Source organism: Malaclemys terrapin, chromosome 7, assembly GCF_027887155.1.
Source record: "Malaclemys terrapin pileata isolate rMalTer1 chromosome 7, rMalTer1.hap1, whole genome shotgun sequence".
In the NCBI taxonomy this organism is placed as follows: Eukaryota; Metazoa; Chordata; order Testudines; family Emydidae; genus Malaclemys; species Malaclemys terrapin.
The window spans coordinates 31,393,304-31,415,186 of record NC_071511.1 but is presented as its reverse complement, the minus strand read 5'-3'; the positions used below and the strand labels follow the sequence as shown (position 1 = coordinate 31,415,186).

General features: G+C 51.0%; 2 protein-coding genes across 2 annotated transcripts in view; one reads left to right on the top strand and one right to left on the bottom strand.

Annotated features, from left to right (window-relative positions):
• LOC128840297 (uncharacterized) overlaps positions 1 to 21,883 on the bottom strand; it is a 43,299-nt gene that overhangs the window by 6,377 nt on the left and 15,039 nt on the right. Inside the window, exons 11-18 of the mRNA XM_054034126.1 lie at positions 10,995 to 11,410; positions 9,102 to 9,205; positions 7,523 to 7,677; positions 5,323 to 5,491; positions 3,714 to 3,837; positions 2,952 to 3,067; positions 1,605 to 1,819; positions 667 to 775 (exon numbers count right to left, since the gene is read on the bottom strand). Coding sequence (XP_053890101.1) covers positions 667 to 775; positions 1,605 to 1,819; positions 2,952 to 3,067; positions 3,714 to 3,837; positions 5,323 to 5,491; positions 7,523 to 7,677; positions 9,102 to 9,205; positions 10,995 to 11,410 — 1,408 coding nt within the window. The remainder of the gene's footprint in view (positions 1 to 666; positions 776 to 1,604; positions 1,820 to 2,951; positions 3,068 to 3,713; positions 3,838 to 5,322; positions 5,492 to 7,522; positions 7,678 to 9,101; positions 9,206 to 10,994; positions 11,411 to 21,883) is intronic.
• The window catches only part of LGALS12 (galectin 12), a 40,029-nt gene continuing 35,926 nt past the window's right edge, over positions 17,781 to 21,883 (top strand). Inside the window, exon 1 of the mRNA XM_054035245.1 lies at positions 17,781 to 18,478. The gene's annotated coding sequence lies outside the window, so the exon portion shown is untranslated. The remainder of the gene's footprint in view (positions 18,479 to 21,883) is intronic.

Sequence of the window (21,883 nt, the reverse complement as noted above, 5' to 3'; positions counted from 1 at the left end):
GTGGCAATTCCTAGTTCCTAGAAGGGCAATTTTGGGTGGCTAGACTGAGACGCCTCAGAGGGCCCTCACTTTTCAGATGGCACATCCGCAGCAATTGCAGAGAATCAGGCCCAGTTGCAGTGTCCTAACGTGAGCATCCCCTGAGGTGCCCAAAATCACTAGTAGAGCTGGTCGGGAAATTGTTTTCCTGTCCCATGATACATTTTGAGATTTCAAACATTTTTCCCATTCTGAATCAGGACGAACCATTGAAATTTCAAAAAATTTTGTGAATTCAACAGTATAAAAAAATCTTGGTTTGGGTCCCTAACATCATTTCATTTTGATTTCGACCATTATGAATTTGTACAAAAAAGGGTTGTTGTTTTCTAATACACATTCCAAAACACAAAGTTGCTTCCAATAAGAAAAAACTGAAATTTTCATTTTGGAAATGTAATTTCCAACCTCCCTCCTCGTCCCTCCCCCGCCCCACATTTTTTCCAACCAACCCTTTCCCGTGAAAAGCTTTGGCTTTGATGAAATAGCTTTTTCCATCAGAAAAATACATTTTGATGAAAAATTCCCAACCAACTCTAATCACTAGTCACTTGGCTCTGGTCTTTTGCTGTTCCACGGGGCTGCATGTGAAGCTTGAGCTGCACCCTCTGAGTTTTTTCTACATACCTAATCACTGTGGGGTACAGCTCACTCGTGTAGAGGTAGACACAGTTAAAGGAGGCAGCAAGACAGCCTTTTCCAACGACAGCCAGAACGGTGCGCAGGGTCTTCAGATCTTGGGAGAAGCACACAATGGAGGAGGGTAAGCAGGTGGAAAAAGGCTGAAATGCTCAAGAAGGATCAGGAGTCAGTGGGATGTATCCCCAGCCACTGGTGCCGATGGGGCCAGATCCCCAGGTGGTGTAAATCAGCATAGCTGCACTGGAATCAATGGGGCCAGATCCCCAGCTGCTCCTTTAAAGCTAAAAGGGGCAAGAAATCAATGGAGCTGGGCTAATTGACACCAACTGAGGATCTGTGCCTCAGTTTGCCATCTAGAAATAAGAGTGATAGTCCTTTCTGTGTTGTGTCTATTTAGATTGTGAGCTTTTTGGGGCAGACCCTGTCTCTCCCTTTAGGTCTGTGCAGTGCTCGGCACAATGGGGCCCTGATGTCTTCTGGGGTCTGTGCAGCACCTCACCCAATGATTAAATACTAATAACCATCTACCCAGCTTTCTTTGTGAAACTGGGTCTGTCACCCCTCCCAGACAGCAGCTCATCCACTTCGCAACCATCTTGCAACAGGCCAGCCTGGATCAGGCTGAATATGTCTCTCAGGTTGCTTCATGGAGAAGTGCCATGGAACTGGTGTCATAAACACGTGTCAGCTGCTTCAATCCCTGGCAGCAGCAGGTGGTTCTGTACCCTGCAGTACCTCAGCCACAGAACACAGCTGTGACATATCGGTGGGCTTGAGCCCCATTAGCCCTTATGGATCAGTTCTCCTGGCTCCTCTCCCTCCCCTGCAGCTGACCATATCAGCCAGGCTTTGGACCTTTGGTAGGACAAAGGCTTGAACACTTCCAGATCGAACCCTGAAAATCCAGGACACCAAGTAACCACCTTGTGGAACAAAGATGTTGGCTAGGATAGAGAGTCCAGCCAGGATGAGGGTCAAGGCCTGTGTGAACCGGCGCCCAATAAAGCTGATTGTGAGGACTGAGATGAACTTCGCTGGGATATCAACAGCTCCAAAGACCAGCTGGATCAAGAAGATATTGACACCGAAATTCTGCAGGTCCATGGCCAACCCATAATAGGCAAAGCTGGTGGAGAACCTGGGATGAAGCAGACAGGTATTGATGCATAGAGAGTCCTTATCATTGAGTTTATTTGTTACAAGCATGTTCCCTTTCATCAATAGGCCCTGCAAATGCGTTTAGTGGTTGGAGTCAGGACCCCTGGGTTCTCTTCACTGCTTTGGGTGGCAGTGTAGTCTAGTGGGTAGACTGCACTGTGTTCTGTTCATGGCTGTGGGAGGGGTGAGAGTCTAGTGAGTTAGACTGGGGAGCAGCTGGGAGCCAGGACTCCTGGGTTCTATTTCCAGCTTTGGAAGAAGAGTGGGGCCTAGTGGTTAGAGCAAGAGGGGACTTTGCTCTGTTGTTAACTCTCAGAGAGGATTGGGGGCCAATAGCTAGAACAGAACACACTAGGCACCAAGGATTCCTGGGTTCTTTTCCCAGCTCTGCACATGGAATGTGTCCTAGTACTAGGAATAGGTGACTATAGGAGCCAGGACTCCTGGGTCCTATTCCTGCTTCTGGGTAGAATCACCTCCTGATGGTTTTCTCTACATGCTGTCTCCCAAGTGGGATTTACCGAAGTCTAGCTATAACATACTGAATTGTGATCTAGTGGGATATTCAATCGAGGTGAAATTGACTGTCACTGACATGCCATGGGATGAAGTGGAGCGTCAGTGGGGCTTAGTAGAGCTGAGCAAAATTTTTCATCTAAAACTTTTTTCAGCACAAAATGCAGACTCAATGACATCAAAATGTTTAGGGAATTCATGTCCCTTTTGCTGAATTGTTTCAGATAAAAAAAAAGCCCCACAAAACAAAAACAAAAACAAAACAAAATCTAAATGTTTTCAGTTTTGGTTCAAAATGAATCTTTGTCTCAAACATTTCTTTAATTTTATTTTAAAAAATATAAAATATTTAAAATCAAAACAAAATGTTTCACTTGAATCTTTTTTTCAACTTTTTGATTAGTCAAAAATTAAGAAAAAAATGGTTTTCTGTTCAACCGAAAATGATTTTTTGTACTGATTTTTCGGAATTGCCTGCGGGTCAGAAATTATTTGCCCCATTCCTCAGCAAATAGTCGTGCCTGGTTTACTTGCTGCAGGCTGCTTCATGTCATAGTCTCAGCTTTCTCTTTGTGCAAGCACAAGAGCCGACTAACCATACAAAGCAGAGGCAGAAGGAGATCCGGCGTACGACAGGGGTCCGCACCAGGTCGATGAAGGTATAGCTGCTCTTTGCAGAGGCTATTTCTTTCTGCATGTTGGATCTCAAGACCTGGGGAGAGAAGAGAATTCTGGGTAACGGCATGGGGCCTGCATGGTGGGAAAGGCCTGGAAACAGAGCAGGGGAATGGGAGGGAATGAGATTCTGGATCATCCAGTGGTGCCAAAATTATAGTTTCAGAGGAGGCCTCAGTCTAGACAAAATAATGCGTATGTGTAGGAAGGGATGGATGGATGGATAGAGAGAAGGGTGTGCATGGGGATGGATGGATATTTGGATGGATAGAAGCATTTGTATGGGGATGGATGGATAGAGAGGTGTCTGGGGGGGGATGAAAGATAGATGGAGATGAATAGAGAGATTATGTGTATGAGTATATGTTTATAGAAGATAGGTGTTTATGCCTAGAGATGGATACATAGATGGCTGGATAGGTATGTATGTACGGCTGTAGGTAGAGAGATTGATAGAAGATACCTTGTACGTGTGGGAATCCCATTGTACGAGAAAAAAGTCAGACCATGGTGAGAATTCCATTGCTCAGGGAACACTAAAGCCAGTTGCGCCACTGGTGTAGATGTGCAGAGTCCCCATGACATGAGTGCAACCACACTGATTTATATCTGCTTGTCTTGCATGCCTATATCGGCCGCTGGAGTTGGTGGGAGCTCTCAGCCTCTCTGAGATCCAGTCTTACCTCTATGTTGAGTTTGTCTCCTTCTTCTTTCTTCCGGTTTATCCTGGCCACTCTCTGGAGCTGTTTCACTGCCTCATCAGGTCTGCCGGCTATTACCAGCCAGCGGGCAGACTCCGCAAACCACCTGGGAAGCAGAAGATATGAAACACACCTGCACGGAACACGCGCATTGCTCTTGTTGAACTGCGATTATCCCCATTGGAGCACAGTGCTGTTCTTCTACACTAGGGGCAGTGCCCAAAGGCAGTGCAGGGCACAAGCAGTGACAGAGGCAGCAGGGAGCATGTTGTGGAATAGCCTCCGTGGAACCTGCATTCTCTGGTCTATCTCCTCCCCCCGCTACCTGCAGCCCCCTGGTGACAGCCAAGTGTTACTGCAACCTGAAGCTCCATTCCCGCCAGGAGACTGCCCAGTGGCAGCAGTTGGTATTGCACCTTGCCATGCATCAGGAAGGAAGGATGGTGATAGGGTGATAGCCGAGACCTGACTTCAATTCCCTGCTCCCCTGTCACTTAGTCTGTCTCTGTGTCGGAATCCCCTCATCTGTACAATAGGGTAATAGCACTGCTCTCCCTCAGAAGGGTGTTGTGGTTACAGCTGGTCGGCACTTTTCTGCTGAAATATTTTTCCATTGAAGAATGTGGATTTGTCCAAACTGAAACTGTTTGCAGGTAAAGGTCAGTTTCAATGAATCTCTTGATTTAAATAAAAAAGAAAAAGTTTCAGAATTTGTCCTTCGTCAAAATTAAAAGTTTCAACAATTTTGATCATTTACACTAAAAAAAACAGGGGGAGGGAGGTATTAAAAAATAAACAAGCCCTGAAGACCCAGTCATGGGGCAGAACCCCATTGTCCCAAGCGCTGAACAAAAAGACAGTCGCTGCCCCAAACAGCTTATAATCTAAGGACAAGACAAGCAACAAAAGGTGGATACAGACAGAAGAGCACAAGGAAAAAGTGAGACAATACTGGTCAGCATGATAGGCAATGGTCTCTGCACACCAGCAACCTAACCGTCGCCAGGGTTTTTTTTAAGCCACACAGCAAAGGAGAGTTTGAAGAAGGGTTTGAAAAAGGACAATGAGGTACCTTTGCTGATGTTTACAGGGGAACTCCTCCCAGGTATGAGGGGCAGCATGATAGAATGCACAAAGGTGCTTGTTTGAAAATTTAGCAAGCGGGCAACGGAGGCAGGCATCCTGTACCACTTGGAGTTGGGAGTCAGCATTGTGCTAGTGAATGACAGATGGGATAGGTATGGTGCAGTAGGGCGTGAACGGCTTTCAAAGTGAAGATGAGTAGTTTATGTATGATGTGATGAAGAATGGGGAGCCAGTGGAGGGCAGCAAAGAGAGAGGATATGGACAAAGCGATGAGACAGGGAAATGATCTTTGCAGAAGTGTTTTGAATGGATGTAAGTGGAGCAAGATTGCATTTGCCAAGGCCGGAGAAGAAGATGTTGCAGTAATCGAGACGCAAGATTCTGAGAACCAGGATAAGAGATTTGTTTATTCTACTTGCTTAAAGTTTGTCTCATTCCGGCATCCAGAGAGAAAAGCAGGATGGAAGGAGAATGGATCAGAAAGGATAAGGGTGAGCTAACCTACCAGGAATAGATGAAGCAGATGAAATAGGGCAAAGACACCACAAGCTGCAGCCAGCGCCAATTGGGGATGACGTAAGCCACCCCTGCCAGAATGAACTGCCCGATTGTGTAGCAGTATCCATACATGGTGCCCACAACGGCCCGTGTGCGGGTGGGTGTCCATTCTACAGCTGGGGAGAGACACACACAAAGGGAAAATAATCTTTCTGTCCTTGGGCTGATGACCTCCAGTGGTGAGAACCAGCACGAGTGGAGGCAGCAGGAACATGTACAAACAGCCTTCCCCTGGCTCTTTGAGGCTTAGGTGAAATAGCTCCCCAGACCCTGCATTCCCCGATCCATGCCTCCTTCCCCTGCTAGTTGCATCCCACCTAGTGGTAGAAGGTGGTACTGCACCCTGCTGGAGGCACTCCATTCCCCGTCGCCATGGCAGCAGCCAGTACTGCGCCCTGCAGCAACTCCAGCCCCCTGGTGGCAGCAAGCAGTACAGCCATTTGCAGGTTTGTAAACACTCCAGAAGACCCCACAACGGTAGCAAGCAGTACTATACCCTGCAGGGTTGCAGCAGCTCTAACACCCCACAATGGCACACTTATGCACCCTGAAGTACATCAGCCACAATACACAGCTGTTACGTAATTGAATAAGCTGAGTCCCATTAGCCTCTGATACCCAACTGCTCCTGGGTCCTTCAGTTCCTAGAGGACCTGTATACATTGAATAGTGCAAGAGACATTCTAGTAATGAGGAGGGCATTGACGGGCTGACGCACATGGCCTGTGCCTGTTCTGTAAAAGATGTATTGTGGAATCTCTGTTCTGTTGTGAATCATCGTCATCTGATGACGGCATTCCACTCTAATAGCTTCCATTCCATTCTTGGGGTCTGTAGGGGTTCATCCCCCTACGGGGCAGCTGGGAACCAGGCCGCCTCACTACTTAGGTCCGGTGAGTCGGGGAATTAGCCTGGCTGTGCGGCAAACAGTCGGAACCTCAGGCCCTCAGGCCGGGGCTGAGCAAACAGTTTTAGAACAGCAGTCCCAGGCCCTGGGTCAGGGCGGGGCAGTAGAGAGTCTGTAGCTCAGGCCTTCAGGCAGGCACTGAGCAGACAAATAAGTTTAGGAGTCCCAGGTCCTGGCTCCAAAGGCCCTGGGAGAGGGGGAGACTGTCACCCGCACGCTGGGTGGCAGGAGGGATGCAGGCCCACCCACTCCAGTGCGTCCCAGCCCGGGGCCTTTGCAGCGGCAGAAGACCCACTGCTGCATCAGTGGGGATCTTGACTGCAACACACTGACATTGGCTCTGGGTGTGCTGCAGCCAGACTAGGGTCGGCTGGCCCCGGGCTACTTACTACCTTCCCCACTAGAGGTACCTGCGTCTGGACAGAGTTTTCCAAGGAGTCAAACACCATGGACTCCTCTGGGTACCCAGCGGGCAGTAGGCTTGGCAACTCCTCTGGGTAACTTGCCACAGACGAGTTTACCAGCTTCTCCGGGGGCTGGTCGGCGTCTGGCCAGTTCTCGGGTTGGCCACAAACTGCAGGAGTCTCCCAACCGGGAGCTAGGCCACAGGTGTCTGGCTTCTCCGGTGGCCAGGCCTCTACTGAGCTCAGGGGGTGGGCTTTTGTACTTCCTGTCCTGCGCCCTGACATCTGGGGGGCGGGCGCAAGCTCCACTGGCTTCACCCACTTTGATGTCCAGAGGGGCTCGTCCCCCTCCGGGATGGCTGGGAACCAGGCCGCCTCACTACAGGGACCTGCATGCTATTGGAAGCTGCCCTGTTTTGTGGCATCTCCTGTGCTCTGGCACTGCAGAAGCACATGGAGGTGGGATTGTCCCAGAGAACTCAGTTCTCGTTTAGGTACCACATTCTCAGAAGAGGACAGGCTCAGATTTCGAGGTGCAAAATACCTTCTAAATAATCTGCTCAGGTCTTTGTCAGCTGTGGCAATCAGTGTCCCAAAGGGAGCTGCTGAGTGCTTTGGTAAATCCAGGTTGGAATGGGACCTAGGACTTTTGGAAAATCTAGCTCCCGATTTTTGGTGCTGAGATCTTGGACATCTCACCCATGTGGTGTGTGCTTCTGGTCTCTCCATGCTCCCACCACAGAGTAATTTATCAGCAGTGGGAACAAAGCACTTCCGTCCATCCCCAGTAACCAGCTCATCTTGTGTCTGGGATGGCAGGTGACAGACACACTTACACAGAGAGACACCGTTCATCACAATGCCCGAGAAGGCCATTCCGGTCAGGAAACGGAAGATGCAGTAGGCAGTGAAGCTGGGCGAGAAGGCAGTGCTGGTGCCCGTGACAGCCATCTGCAAGTAGCACCAGATCAAGAGAGACCTGCGGCCAAACCTGAGCCAAAAAGAACCAAGAGAACAGGTGAGGGAAACCCAGGATACTGAGGCAAGTGTGTTAAGAGTAGGAGTTAAACCTGGTGCAAGGAACTATTGGTGCCATTGACTGGCTTGGGGAAGGGGCAAAGAGGCAGGAGGCCTCAGTTCTAAAACCAGCTCTGTGGCACGTGACAAAAAGTTATTGATGAAAATACTTCATGTCAACCGTGCTGTAGCTGCTAATGATGAGGCCTGCAGGGCTGGATTAAGGCAATCTAGGGCCCTGGCAGTAGGGTTATCCCCTGGCTGGTATTTGACTGTTAGAAAAACATGCAATCTAGAGTTCAAAATCTCAAGGGCTGGAGAATCCACCACAGCCCTTGGGCCGTTGTTCCAATGGTTAATTCCTTTTGCTGTTAGAAATTTGCACCTTATTTCCAGTCTGAATTTGTCTAGCTTCAACTTCCAGCTACTGGCTCTTTCTCTGCTAGATGGAAAAGCCTCTTATCAGATTGCTGCTCCCCGTGTAGGTACCTATATAGAGAGCCCCATGTTTTTTGCAAATGTGAAATAATATGAAATAAAGCTAAAATCTCACCCTACAGTGGCAGCTCCTGTCCTGTGAAGCTTGACCTGGCTCCCCACTCTGAACGAGGGGGGGCACCCGGCCAAACCTGAGCAGCACTGTGACCCCGTGTGCCAGGCCACAACACACTGAGTCGAGAGCCAGGCCCAGCCGCACCGCACAGGACCCCAGGAGCCGCTTCTGCGGGGTGAGTGCAGGGCAGGCTCGGGGGGTGCAACACTCACCCGCCCCCCCAGAGCCTCCCAACCCCTGGTGGCAGGACTCAGCCCCCCTCCAGGGCCTCCCAACCCCCAGGGCAAGACCCGATCCCCTGCATGGGTAACATTAACAAAACAAAAATAACAAGAAATTCCCCCAAAAATAAAATAAACAATTATTAAAAGAATTCAAGAGGCTCCACTTACGGACTGTGATCAAGTCACCCCTTAACCTTTGCTTTATAGATTGAGCTCCTAGAGTCCAGGGCTGCCCAGAGGATTCAGGGGGCCTGGGGCAAAGCAATTTCGGGGGCCCCTTCCATAAAAAAAAGTTGCAATACCAAGAATACTATATTCTCGTGGGGGCCCCTGTGGGGCCCGGGGCCTGGGGCAAATTGCCGCTCTGGGTGGCCCTGCTGGAGTCTCTCACTGTAAGGCATGTTTTCCAAGACTTTAATCATTCTCGTGGGTCTTCTCTGACCCCTCTCCAACCTACCAACATCCTTCTGGGATTGTGGACACCGGAACTGAACACAGGATTCCAGTAGCAGTCGCACCAGTGCCAAATACAGAGCTACCATAACTTCTCTCCTCCTGCTCGAGATTCCTGATTCCCCCACGAATCAGCCTTGCTCGGCTTCATAACAACGTTGCTCTCACCTGTCTGACAGTCCTCCAAAGATGATGCCTCCCGCCAGGATCCCAGCCATGTAGATGGACTGAGCCATCTGCTTCAGCTGCCGGGAGTCACACACCAGGTCCCACTGTAAGGGAGAGAGAAAACGAAGCTGGGCTCCAGGAGGAAGACTGGTTTGTGGTTAAGGCCCCAGACTGGGGCTGAGATTTTCAGAGCCATTAATGGCATTTAGACAGCCAGTTCCCATAGCAATCCTTACAATTCATTTTAATTTGTTAATTACAAGTCCAAAGCTACCTACTGTGGAAGTAGAGCAAGGCCTAACAGGGATTGGGAGGGGATTTTAATGCAAACAGGTTTTTTTGTTGGCAAGAGTCAGGCTAACTGTAACCCTAATAACGCAAGATTTGTAGAAGTGAGAATTGTGTAAGGCAAGTAAAAAAAACTGTGTAAGAAGTTGTTGCGACCTTGTGTAAATAATATAAAATGTAGACTAAAGTCTCAATAAATTAATAAAATAAAATATCAAACTGACCTATGTATAAACAAAATGCAGCTGTTGCTCATTATTGTTTGTAACAAAAGGTATAAATGCTTGCTGTAATTGTTTACCTGTAGAGAGACCTGCCTAGGAGGGAGAGACCCTGTGTCCTAGTGCACTCTCTCCCAATACGCAATTGCTTGAGATAATAAAGTATCTGACTTTGCTGCACCCAACCAAAAGAGTAAGAACTCTGTTGTTCTCCGACACTACATTTAATGGGAAATGTGATCTGCAGGGCATCACAGCCTTAATCTCTCTGAGCCTCAGTGTCCATCATCTGTAAAATGAGGGACGATCATCCTGGTCTCAACCTTTGTCCCTGTGCAGCACCCAGCACAGCTGGGCCCCAGTCACAGTTCGGATGCACAGAGCACCCAGCACAGTCTCAGTTGGGATCTGTGCAGTGCCCAGTGCAATGGGGCCCTGATTGGAGGTGGGGTCCATGCAGTATCCGGCACAAGGGTTCCCCAGTCTGAGCTGGGCTCTGTGCAGTGCCAGGCACAACAGGGCTCCACTCTAAGCTTGGGTCTGTGTAGCATCTGGCACAGTGAGTCTCCGAACTCAGCTGGGTCTCTGCAGTGCCTGGCAGAATGGGTCCTTTCGATGTTAATGTAGGATCAAATATAATGATCCCACGTGAGGCGGATGGTTTTGAATGGAGTGAGCGTTCAAGAGACTGGGACCCCTACTCCTAGCTCTGACACTGACTTGCTGTGACCTTGGGCAAGTCATGCTGTGAGATGGGATAGTAAGGTTTAGTCACTATTGTAAAGCCCTTTGAGATCTAGGGAAGAGCAGGGCTAGCTCTTAGCATCATTCATAGTTTATTTAATGCAGATTAGTGGATTGTGTCCAGTTTAATTGAGAGGAAACTGACTGCAAAATGGACGGGGGAATTCCCACCCCAGCCAGTGCAACCACAGCTTCCTCCTACTCATACACTGAAGGAATCAAGCCTCTGTGAAGCGTAAAGGCCGTGTCCTGCTTTCCTTTACACCTGTGCAATGGCAGCCACTTGAAGCCAGATGGATTGAAGTCGCTTGGGGGGCCAGAATGTAACTGAGAACAGCACGTGGCCCTGGATGAAATTCTGCACTGACTGAGGCTGAAACCAAGCCGATGTTAATAGACATGCAGGGGCTGTTGCTTGGTGCAAATTTTAAAATCAGATACTAAGAAGAGGAGGATTGATAGATAGATGCTCTGACCCTCTTTGCCCAGAGGACAGTGAAAATTACTTGCAAAAATCTATGAAAAGGCATAACTCCAACAAAAATATTTTCAACTCATCCACCCCAACTTCCACCCCATGGTTTCAGTATCCTTTTCCCAGCCGGTTACCCGCGCTGCAGCAGGTCTTGCTCTCACGTACCTCTGTAATGATGGTGCTGGTGAAAATGCTCTTGTCGTACACCCACCCATCAGCGCAGGGTTCAGTCTCCAGCTCGGTTAGGTTTGTGACTGTGGCATTGGAGTCTAGGAGCTGCCACTGCATAGTGACAAAGCGGTGACATTTCTCTGGCTGCTGGTTGCTGTCCATGGGGACGGAGACCCTGAGGAGGTCCTTGGCAGCGAGCTTTCTGGTGAGGTTGGTGTAAGGAGTGTTGTTGATGTTGATATGGACCTGGCAGTGGTGCTCAGAGGTGGCAGCAGTGAAGTTCTGCAGGAGGTTATGGCTGGCCATCATGAAAACTGGGATAGCCAGTAAGATCGCATAGATGATTTGGAAGCGACCCATCCCACCGACGTGGTCTAAGAGCTCGGCAAAACTCATGGTGCCGGTTTGAAAGATTCAGCACTAAGTGTCTGGGTTAAGCAAAAACGATGGGGCTCGAATAATGGACGTTACTTGAATAGGTCGATTACTTGTAAAAATTAAACGTTGTGTGATCAAAATATCTACACAGAAAGATGTTAATTTGAATCCAGCTTGTATTCCACTTCACAACTTCAAAGACAGCCATAAAGCGCAGCACTTCTTACAAAAAGTCAGCTGTTGGCAAATAGTGTCCATGGATTCTTGAGGGTGTAGTTTCCAAAGAAGAGGCATTGAGTTATATTCTCCCAAAATAACCGAGTGTGCTACCCCGTTGCTTCTCCTTTGTTGCAAAAATTCCCATGCAACCATTCCTAGTTTTTTGTCAGCTGCGGGAAAACTCCACACATCTTTTCTATGAACTGTAGACGCCTAAGGGAATGCTTTTGCCAAGCTTAATTCCACGTTGATCCTTGCATTTTACCCTCTGGAAAAGTAGGTGGGGGGTTATATATCCCTTGGAGGGTTATATAAGGCCTTAAGCAGGTCACTTGGTTAAAATTTTACGTTGTTTTGCATGGATTAAGTCCAAAAAAGGGAAAGTCTGAAAGCAATGTGCTAGATACAGCGCTAAATGCTTCCAGTGCAGAGGTGACAAACACACATATCCAAGCTGCTAAACCAGACTGTCTTTGGGTGAGTATATTATTCACACCACAGGGCTAGAAATTAACTATAACTAAAAAGGAACCAGATTTAGCTGAGATACCACAAGCCCACCTCTGTCCTGAGTGGGGTGACCAGACAGGAAATGTGAAAAATCGGGACAGGGGGTGGGAGGTAATAGGAGCCTGTATAAGAAAAAGACCCAAAAATTGGGACTGTCCCTATAAAATCGGGACATCTGGTCACCCTAGTCCTGAGTCATCACTATTCTTAAAATACCACTTGGATATACCCACTGAGATTGGGGCCCCGTTGAGCCAGGGATTGTACAACCCCATAGTGCAAGTGTAAGGGGACTGTTGCCCCCTTACTAACATTCAGTGGGGTGTTTTGGTTGCTAGCTCCCAGCACTAAAAGGGGAAGGGTCGATGGCAAATCAGGAGCCTGAGACTGACAGTCCCCAGGGGCAATGGGGAGAGGCCAATGCTCCAGATCAGCCTGATTGACAGGGCGGGCAGGCTAATTAGAGAGTCAGGAGGCCAGGGTGGGTCCCGTCCTCCGTGTGAACTGGAATGGCCTGAGTCAGACAGAGTGGGGCCGAGCTAAGGAGAGAGCAGGGGCCCTAGCTAAGCTGCTGGAAGCAGAGCTGCAGCCCCAAAGCCAGAGCACAGCCCAGAGAGAGCAGACCTGCCCTGGGAACAGAGCTGTAGCAACCAGAGCCAGAGGGGCCAGACAAGCAGCCAGGGAGCAGGTCAGAGCTGGGAGCAGAGTCACAGAAGCAGCCTGCAGAGCAGAGCTGTGCTGGGGGCAGAGCTGCAGCAACCAGAGCCAGAGAGGCCAGAGAAGCAGCCCAGGGAGCTGAAGGCAGAGCAGCAGCAGCAGCCGTGCTGAGGCAGAGTGGAGCTGGAGCTGGGGCTGGAGCAGTCCGGAGCTGGAGCTGAGGCTGGAGCAGTCCGGGGCTGGGGCAGTCCGGAGCCGTGTGCAGTCCGAGTGCGGTGAGCAGCTGGGGAGAGTGAGGGGGACCCTGGGCAGTGGGCCCAGCACAGGGAGACGCCTCAGCCAAGAGGCCTTGCAGGCCAGACTTGCAGGGGGATCATAACCCCGACCGGGCGGGGGCGACGCTGGGAAAAAGGGTCCTGCCACCTAGAGCCTGAGAGCATGTGGCCACCGCCAGAGCAAGTGTCCAATCCACAGCATCTCTGCAGCATGGCCAGGGCCTGAGAAGCAGGCCTGGGACCTACAAGGAACAGACTGAACTGCCCTGACGTTCCAGAGACACTGGTTGTAATGTTCCCTGCCACAGAGCAGGGTGATGTGTTTTCCTCTAACCTTTCCCTAGGGTTACCATATTTTGTGCCTCCAAATGGAGGACACTCCACGGCCCCGCCCCCAACCCCGCCCCTTCCCAAAGTCTCCGCCCCCTCCCCTGCTTCCCGCGAATATTTGATTCGCGGGAAGCCTGAAGCAGGTAAGGAGGGTGTGGGGGGAGGAGGCGCGGCCCAGGCTGGCCCACCGGCGTTTCCAGCCTGGGTCGGCTCGGGCCCTGGGGTGCCGGCCCCGGCCGACCACCCCCGGCCCGCCCAGCACTGCCGGCCCCCGGCGGCCCGGCGCACCCACGGGCCCGGCTCCCGGCCCGGCTCCCCGGCTCCCGGCCCGGCTCCCCGCCCCGCGGGCTCAGCTCCCCGGCTGACCGGCTCCCCGCGGGCTCGGCTCCCCGGCTCCCCGCGGGCCCGGCTGACCGGCTCCCCACGGGCCCGGCTCCCCGCCCCGCGGGCCCGGCTCCCTGGCTGACCGGCTCCCCGCGGGCCCGGCTGACCGGCTCCCCGCCCCGCGGGCCCGGCTCCCCGGCTCCCCGCCCCGCGGGCCCGGCTCCCCGGCTCCCCGCCCCGCGGGCCCGGCTCCCCGCCCCGCGGGCTCGGCTCCCCGGCTAACCGGCTCCCCGCGGGCCCGGCTGACCGGCTCCCCGGCCCCGCGGGCCCGGACCCCGGCCCGGCACCACGCCCCCGGCTCCCCGTCCGGCCCCGCGCCCGGCCCGGCACTGTGACCCTGGCCCGGCACTGCGCCCCTGGTTCCCGGCCCCGCACCATGGCCCCGGCCCCGCACCGCCGGCCCCGGCCGAGCACCACCGAGCCCTCCCGATTTTCCCGGACATGCCCGGCTTTTGGGGATTTCCCCCCGGACGGGGATTTGAGCCCCCAAAAGCCGGACATGTCCGAGAAAATCCGGATGTATGGTAACCCTACTTTCCCATTTTTCCTTATTCTTTTTTAAAATTAATTGTTAATTAAACAACTTGTATTTGCTTTAAATTGTATGAAATGATCAGTGGGTCAGGGAGGTGCCCAGTGCAGAGAGAGTACCCCAGAGTGGGGACACCCTAGCCCCTGTCCTGGGTGACCACCGCAGGGTTGGGGGTCGAGCCCCCCAGGAATCCTGGGCCCAGCCTTGTCGGGGTTTATGAGGACTCTGCCAGACAGGAGAGTGGAAGGGGAGTCCTCAAGGGCAGGGAGGCCTCTGGGTAAAGGAAGTGGGAGCGAGGACTCGGATCCTTTCGCTAGCCCTCTTCACCGGGGTAGTGCAGAAGCCAGGAAAGTTCCCCACAATAGCAGGACCATTCCCCCGCTTACATAATTGGCGTCACGAACAGGATCCTATCCACAGGGTCCATCCCATTGGTTTTCTGGTTAAGTTCTAGTAGCATGGTCCGGGCCTAGTTGAGCACCCTACCATGGCTGGAATTGAAGAACTACGAACCCAGTTTGCTGAACTTCAGCGCAGATTATCAGACCAAGCGGAGGCATTACGGCAAGCTAGAACTGAACAGAGAGAAGCCTTATCGCTGGCCAAGGCAGTAATAGACCAACAGACAGCAGAAGCTAAGAAACCCCCTACTATTTATGTCCCACGGGAGCAGAAGGTCACGGAGTTTGGTGGCTTCCCGACTAGACCAGGAGACATTACAGTAGAGGAGTGGGTCAAGTCTGTGAAGGCGGCTCTGCGTGTGCTAAGAGTACCTGGAAAAAGATCATGTGGACTTCATAGAGGAGCACCTCAAGGGCCAGGCCAAGGCCACAGTAAAGTTCATGGCAGTGGCAGACAAGAAAGATGTGGAAAAGGTATTTGAACTCCTCCTAAAAGTGTATGGAGACAAGGTACCTATTGGAACCCGACTAAAGGAGTTTTTTGAAAGAAAGCAGGAGCCTGGTGAAACTGTCCGGGCATACGCATATGACCTCCAGGAGAGAATGAGCAAAGTGGAGACCCTCAGCGAGTTCCAGACCCAGATACGGTTCTGAAAGAGCAGTTGGTGCTGGGGCTCCGTGATGACTCCCTCCGATGTGAAATGAAAAGGAGGTTTAAAGAAGAGCCCAGTAAGAAGTTCCATGAACTCATGCAGGCTGCCATTATGTGGTCAGAAGAAGAGGAAGTTCCTGTGGCAGAGGCGGCCAAGCCTAATCCCCATACACGAAGTGGGGGCCTAGTGAATGCAGCTGCTGGGAAAAAGGTCCTGCCCCAAACAGCGCTAACATTGGAAAGCTTAAGTGAAGCTGTCCAAAAACTGGCAGTCCAACAGGGGGAGATGCTGAAAGTGATGACTGAGTTGATGAAAGAAAAAAATCCCATTAGTATGCCAAAGTATCCAAGGGCACCGGGATCCCGAAGAGCCCCACTGAAGGACGAGCTGGGAAGATACATTTGTTACACTTGTGAAAGGCCAGGACATACTAGCCGAGAATGTTCACTGAGAAGGAGAACAGAGTCCCAGGCACTCGAAACCAATGGGGCACCAGGACCAACTGGTCCCTCTACAGTAGAAGGCCAAGCAGTGGCAGAAGGATTCCTAGGCCTGTCCTTCGTGGAAAATCCCTCTGCATACAGTGTTGAGAGGAACATGGGCAGTGCCAGCATATCTAGCGACTTCTGTAAGCGAGCATTTGGAGACTGTCTAACTGCTGAAGTATGTATAGCAGGGGTGAAGACCAGATGTTTGTTAGATACTGGCTCAGAAGTCACCACCATTACTGAGTCGCATTTTCAAAAATATCTGAAGGACAAGGACCTGACCATGCACAGCACACGGTTTGTACGTCTAACAGCTGTTAATGGATTGGCAATCCCAGTGGTGGGGTGCCTTGAAGCAGACATAGAGTATATGGGCCAGACACTGCCAGGAAAATGCATCTTCATCCTGAAAGACAAAGCCTCAAAAGGGAGCCATATAGGAGAAGGAGTCCCAGGGATTCTAGGGATGAACATCATTAGTGAGCTGAAGGAGCTACTCTTACCAGGAAAAGGGACCAGGAGGATGAACTGTCACGAGCACTCTACGAAGAATGCTGTGCTGAGTAGAGTACTGGCTCGAGAGGAGAGGCAGAGTCTTTCCCTGGGCCCCACAAGGCATATGGGAAATGGTAAAGTGGGCAGAGAACGGAAGACCATTATTCCTCCTTGGAGAGGGAAGATCCTTGACGAACACAGCTGTGTACCAGGAAATGAGCTGCAGGTGACGAGGGAGAAGGGAGGACGAGTTACCTTTCTTCAAGAAAGATGTGATGGGAGACTGCCAGTTCCAGTTCAAGCGGCGTGTCAAAGGCTGATTCCTGCACATGTGGCTAACATAAAGGCGTTGCCAGAGAAGCATCAAGAAGTCTTTTCTAAGGATGAGGTGACCAATTATGATGACCAGGTCAAAGGTCACCATGACAGGCTGAAGACAGCCTGGAAAGTTGCTCTCAGTACAACTAAAGACAGAGCCCAAAGTAGGAAAAGGACTTATGATAGCAAGTCCAGCGGGGCTCTCATCAGATCTGGTGACTGTGTACCAGTTCGTAGCCGTAAACGCCGGAGGTGTAATAAAATACAGGACAAATGGAAGCCAAATCCCTCCACTGTGGTCACCCACAACAATCCCGAACTGCCAGTGTATGCTAACCAGCCTGAACGAGGAGGTCCTGAGAGAGTAGTACATAGGGACCAGTTGAAACATTGCACTCTTAGTCCACACAGGGACCATAGGAGGCGTAGATCAGTACGCCCTGAGAAGGCTGAAACCAATTGGGAAATGGTTCTAGTCCCACAAACCGAATACAGAGGGGGACAGAGTGGGGCAAACCCAAACCCTAACAAGAATGGCCAGATCCTTCAAACTGACCCAGTATTACCCGAGGATAGGAAAATAGAAAATATGGGTAATGAACCGCCAGTCTTAAGAAGGTCCCGGAGGGCTAATAAGGGCATACTTCCTGTTAGACTTAAAAATAATTATGTTCTTGGTTCTATGTAGTGTTTTAATGAATATTGTTATGTATGGTATTAAAAAGTAAATGTGAAATGTTAAATATGTTAAATGTTCTTTTAATAATTGCTAATGGGTTGTTGATATACAATGACGTGGGTATATGTTGTTACCATGGGGCCGAAATGTACCGGTGTAAATATTGTGGATGTGGCAGTATTTTAGCAAGGGGGAATGTAAGGGGACTGTTGCCCCCTTACTAACATTCAGTGGGGTGTTTTGGTTGCTAGCTCCCAGCACTAAAAGGGGAAGGGTCGATGGCAAATCAGGAGCCTGAGACTGACAGTCCCCAGGGGCAATGGGGAGAGGCCAATGCTCCAGATCAGCCTGATTGACAGGGCGGGCAGGCTAATTAGAGAGTCAGGAGGCCAGGGTGGGTCCCGTCCTCCGTGTGAACTGGAATGGCCTGAGTCAGACAGAGTGGGGCCGAGCTAAGGAGAGAGCAGGGGCCCGAGCTAAGCTGCTGGAAGCAGAGCTGCAGCCCCAAAGCCAGAGCACAGCCCAAAGAGAGCAGACCTGCCCTGGGAACAGAGCTGTAGCAACCAGAGCCAGAGGGGCCAGACAAGCAGCCAGGGAGCAGGTCAGAGCTGGGAGCAGAGTCACAGAAGCAGCCTGCAGAGCAGAGCTGTGCTGGGGGCAGAGCTGCAGCAACCAGAGCCAGAGAGGCCAGAGAAGCAGCCCAGGGAGCTGAAGGCAGAGCAGCAGCAGCAGCCGTGCTGAGGCAGAGTGGAGCTGGAGCTGGGGCTGGAGCAGTCCGGAGCTGGAGCTGAGGCTGGAGCAGTCCGGGGCTGGGGCAGTCCGGAGCCGTGTGCAGTCCGAGTGCGGTGAGCAGCTGGGGAGAGTGAGGGGGACCCTGGGCAGTGGGCCCAGCACAGGGAGACGCCTCAGCCAAGAGGCCTTGCAGGCCAGACTTGCAGGGGGATCATAACCCCGACCGGGCGGGGGCGACGCTGGGAAAAAGGGTCCTGCCACCTAGAGCCTGAGAGCGTGTGGCCACCGCCAGAGCAAGTGTCCAATCCACAGCGTCTCTGCAGCACGGCCAGGGCCTGAGAAGCAGGCCTGGGACCTACAAGGAACAGACTGAACTGCCCTGACGTTCCAGAGACACTGGTTGTAATGTTCCCTGCCACAGAGCAAGGTGATGTGTTTTTCTCTAACCTTTCCCATTTTTCCTTATTCTTTTTTAAAATTAATTGTTAATTAAACAACTTGTATTTGCTTTAAATTGTATGAAATGATCAGTGAGTCAGGGAGGTGCCCAGTGCAGAGAGAGTACCCCAGAGTGGGGACACCCTAGCCCCTGTCCTGGGTGACCACCGCAGGGTTGGGGGTCGAGCCCCCCAGGAATCCTGGGCCCAGCCTTGTTGGGGTTTATGAGGACTCTGCCAGACAGGAGAGTGGAAGGGGAGTCCTCAAGGGCAGGGAGGCCTCTGGGTAAAGGAAGTGGGAGCGAGGACTCGGATCCTTTCGCTAGCCCTCTTCACCGGGGTAGTGCAGAAGCCAGGAAAGTTCCCCACAATAGCGGGACCATTCCCCCGCTTACACAAGCCATCACTGTCCCAAAACGCTGACAGTCTAAATAGACAAGACAGACCAAAGGGAGGGTTGTAATTAGCGTTGGTCTGAAAACATTTAGCAAAAGGTTTTTGCAGAAAATGTTCTGCAGGAAAGTGTCATTTTTGACAAATGTCTTAACTAAAACATTTTAAGAAAAAAGATTTGAAGACGAAAAATTGGAGATGACAAATTTCAGTTTTTCAGTGTAAAATGACTTTTTGTTTAGAAATCTGAGCTAATTACAGAAAAAAATGTTTGGAAAATACAAAATGGTTGAAAGATAAACAAAACGTTTCAACTGATCAAACCAATTATTTTTTAATTTTTTTTGAATTTTGAAATATTTTGAGATTTCAACTTTTCATCCTGATTCCAGGCTGGGAATATTTTTGAAATCTCAATGAATTGTCTCTGGATGGAAAACCTGCCCTGCTCTATTATTATCTTCCTTTTACAGATGGGGAAACTGAGGCACGGGGCAAGCCAAAATGACTTGCCCAGCTGTCTGTAATTGAACTGGGGATGGAGCCCTGAATTCGTGAGTCCTCATCTTATGCATTAACTCTGTGGCCATTCTTCCTCACAAAGCGGCTCTTGCTGTGGTGTAGTTTTGATGTCTGATGAGTGTCTTGGTATGTCCAGTACTGCCAGAGTCAGCCTAGTTGGCCGATTGGCTTAGTGGAGGTGTCGTTTGTTTGTTCCATGCTGCCACTCATGCCTTGCAGCTGAAGTGCTAGGGGTCTCAATCAAGCTTTTGGGGTTTTTTAACAAATTATAATATCTGAGTAAAAAAGAAATGAGATATCCTAAGATTGTTCCGTAATAGGTTGTCATTTGTCTTGGTTCTATGACTGGCCATAGATAGACTGATACATGTGGGGATGTGCATGGGGATAGATGGATGGACAGATATTTCTTTTGGGTCATGTCGTATGTTTGCTGGGGGGAGGGAAAAGCTGAGGAGCTCAGCAGAAGTGGGGCAGTTCTGTTCTGTGGGGTTGATCAGGGCAGTGTGAGCTCACATAGCCAGTCTGTGCCCCGCCCCACAGCTCTGTGAGGGCCCCTGTCTGACCTGGACAGACTCAGAGGCAGCTCTGCCATCTGCACTGCAGAATCAATGGTGGCTGCAGCCTGTCGTGGGGAGGGAAATAGGAGCGGAGGTTACTGCAGGAGCAGCTACTGAGTGCAAACCATGGCCCAGCCCATTTCTTTCTCCTTCCCCAGGGGTGCTGGAACAATTTCTACAGGGGGGGTGCTGAGAGCCACTGAACCAAACTAACTGAACCAAACTGTAAACCCTGTACATGATGGAAACCACTTCAAGCCAGGGGGTGCTGCAGCACCCCCCACAGCCCTAGTTCCAGCATCTATGCCTCCCGTCCTCCTGCAAACCATGGCCCAGCCCCTCTCTTCTTCCTCCCCCCCTGAAAACCAGGGCCTGGCCCCTCTCTTCCTCCTCCTCCCCCTCAATTTCCACCCCTCTCTCTTGTTTCTGTGTTTCCCTGCAGGTGCTAGCTAGTGCTGCGTGGCTTGCAGGAGCGGTGGTTTAAGGTACAACTGATACCCTGGGGCCCACTACACCCTTGGGGGCAGCGGTGCTGGGATTGCTGGGAGTAGCCAGTGTCAGGGGCTGGATCTCGCAGGGGAACGATTTGAAGGGACTTGGGGACTGGGGTGCAATGACTGGTACCCTGCAAGGCCAGGTTAGGGCTGGCATTGCCCAGAGGGCAGTGCGTGAGGGAGGGAGCTGACACCCAGCTACCACAGGGAACGCCCTTGACAGGGCAACTCACAGTCCTGAGCACAGTCCAAGAACTTCCTCTCCCCAGAACAATGGGATGGATCTCCTGCTCCTCCCCTGTCCTTTCTCCCTCCAGCAACACCTGGCCTGGAAAGGGGCCATGGGAACCTCACTGCACCTGCCCCCTTCTAGGCCTGGGAGAGGGGGGTGAAGAACTCCTGCAGCTGCAGGAGGAGCAGAGATGGGGCTGGGGGACAGAATTGCTGTGGGGGTTTGGGACGGTACGTAATTAATTGCTGAACTGGCAAAGGGGCAGATGTGAGGCTGGGGGTAGAGCTGGGAGGGGAACAATTTTTCCCATCCCTCCTGAGGCTTCACGATTTTGACATTTTTTCCCATCTCGCGTTTGGACAAAAAATCGCAATTTCCAAAAAGTTCACGGACCGATAAACCTAAGAAAAAAGTCCAGCTGGGTGACTCAAAACACGCCTTTCAATTTCCACCTTTTTCATCTATTTTTTTTTTTTTTTTAGTAGAAATAAAAAATTCAAGACGGCCATTTAGAAACTGAAAACAAAACGTCTCGTTTTGAAAAGGGATATTTGGACAAGTTAGACACCCCTCCTCCCCCATCTGTAAATCTGGGATAACAGTCCTGACCTCCTTTGTAAAGCACTTTGAGAACCAAGGCTGCAAAGCCCTAGGCAAGAACTAGGGATTATTAACAATGGCCATTAAATGAGTCCTTTTTTTTTCCACACTGTCCTTTATTGGGTCAGGGGGTTGCCTGATTGGTAAATGGAAAAATCACAATCTAATAATCTAACTAAAATCAATTTACAAAAGTTGAGCATAGTTCTGTGTGAACCCAACAACAGCAATGTAACAGTCTCTCTTCGTAAGAGATCTTTATTTACAAATCAGCTTCAAGTGTAGTTTCATGGTGCATTAAAACCAAAGACATGGGGTTCTCAAACTTTGGGTCGTGAATTTTATGGGGTCACCAGGTCTGGCGTTAGACTTGCTGGGACCCGAGGCAGAAGCAGAAGCCTGAGACAACTTCCCAGTGCTGAAGCTCTTGGGCTTTGGCTCCCGTGCCTGTGGGGCTCAGGCGGGCTCAGGCTTCGGTCCCTCCTCCTGGGGTCGTGGTGTAATGAAGTTTGAGAACTGCTGAAAGACAATCACAGACTTCGCTAAAGCTGATGGGTGTGCCAACCCCCGTTTCAATTTGTGGAAGAAGCAATT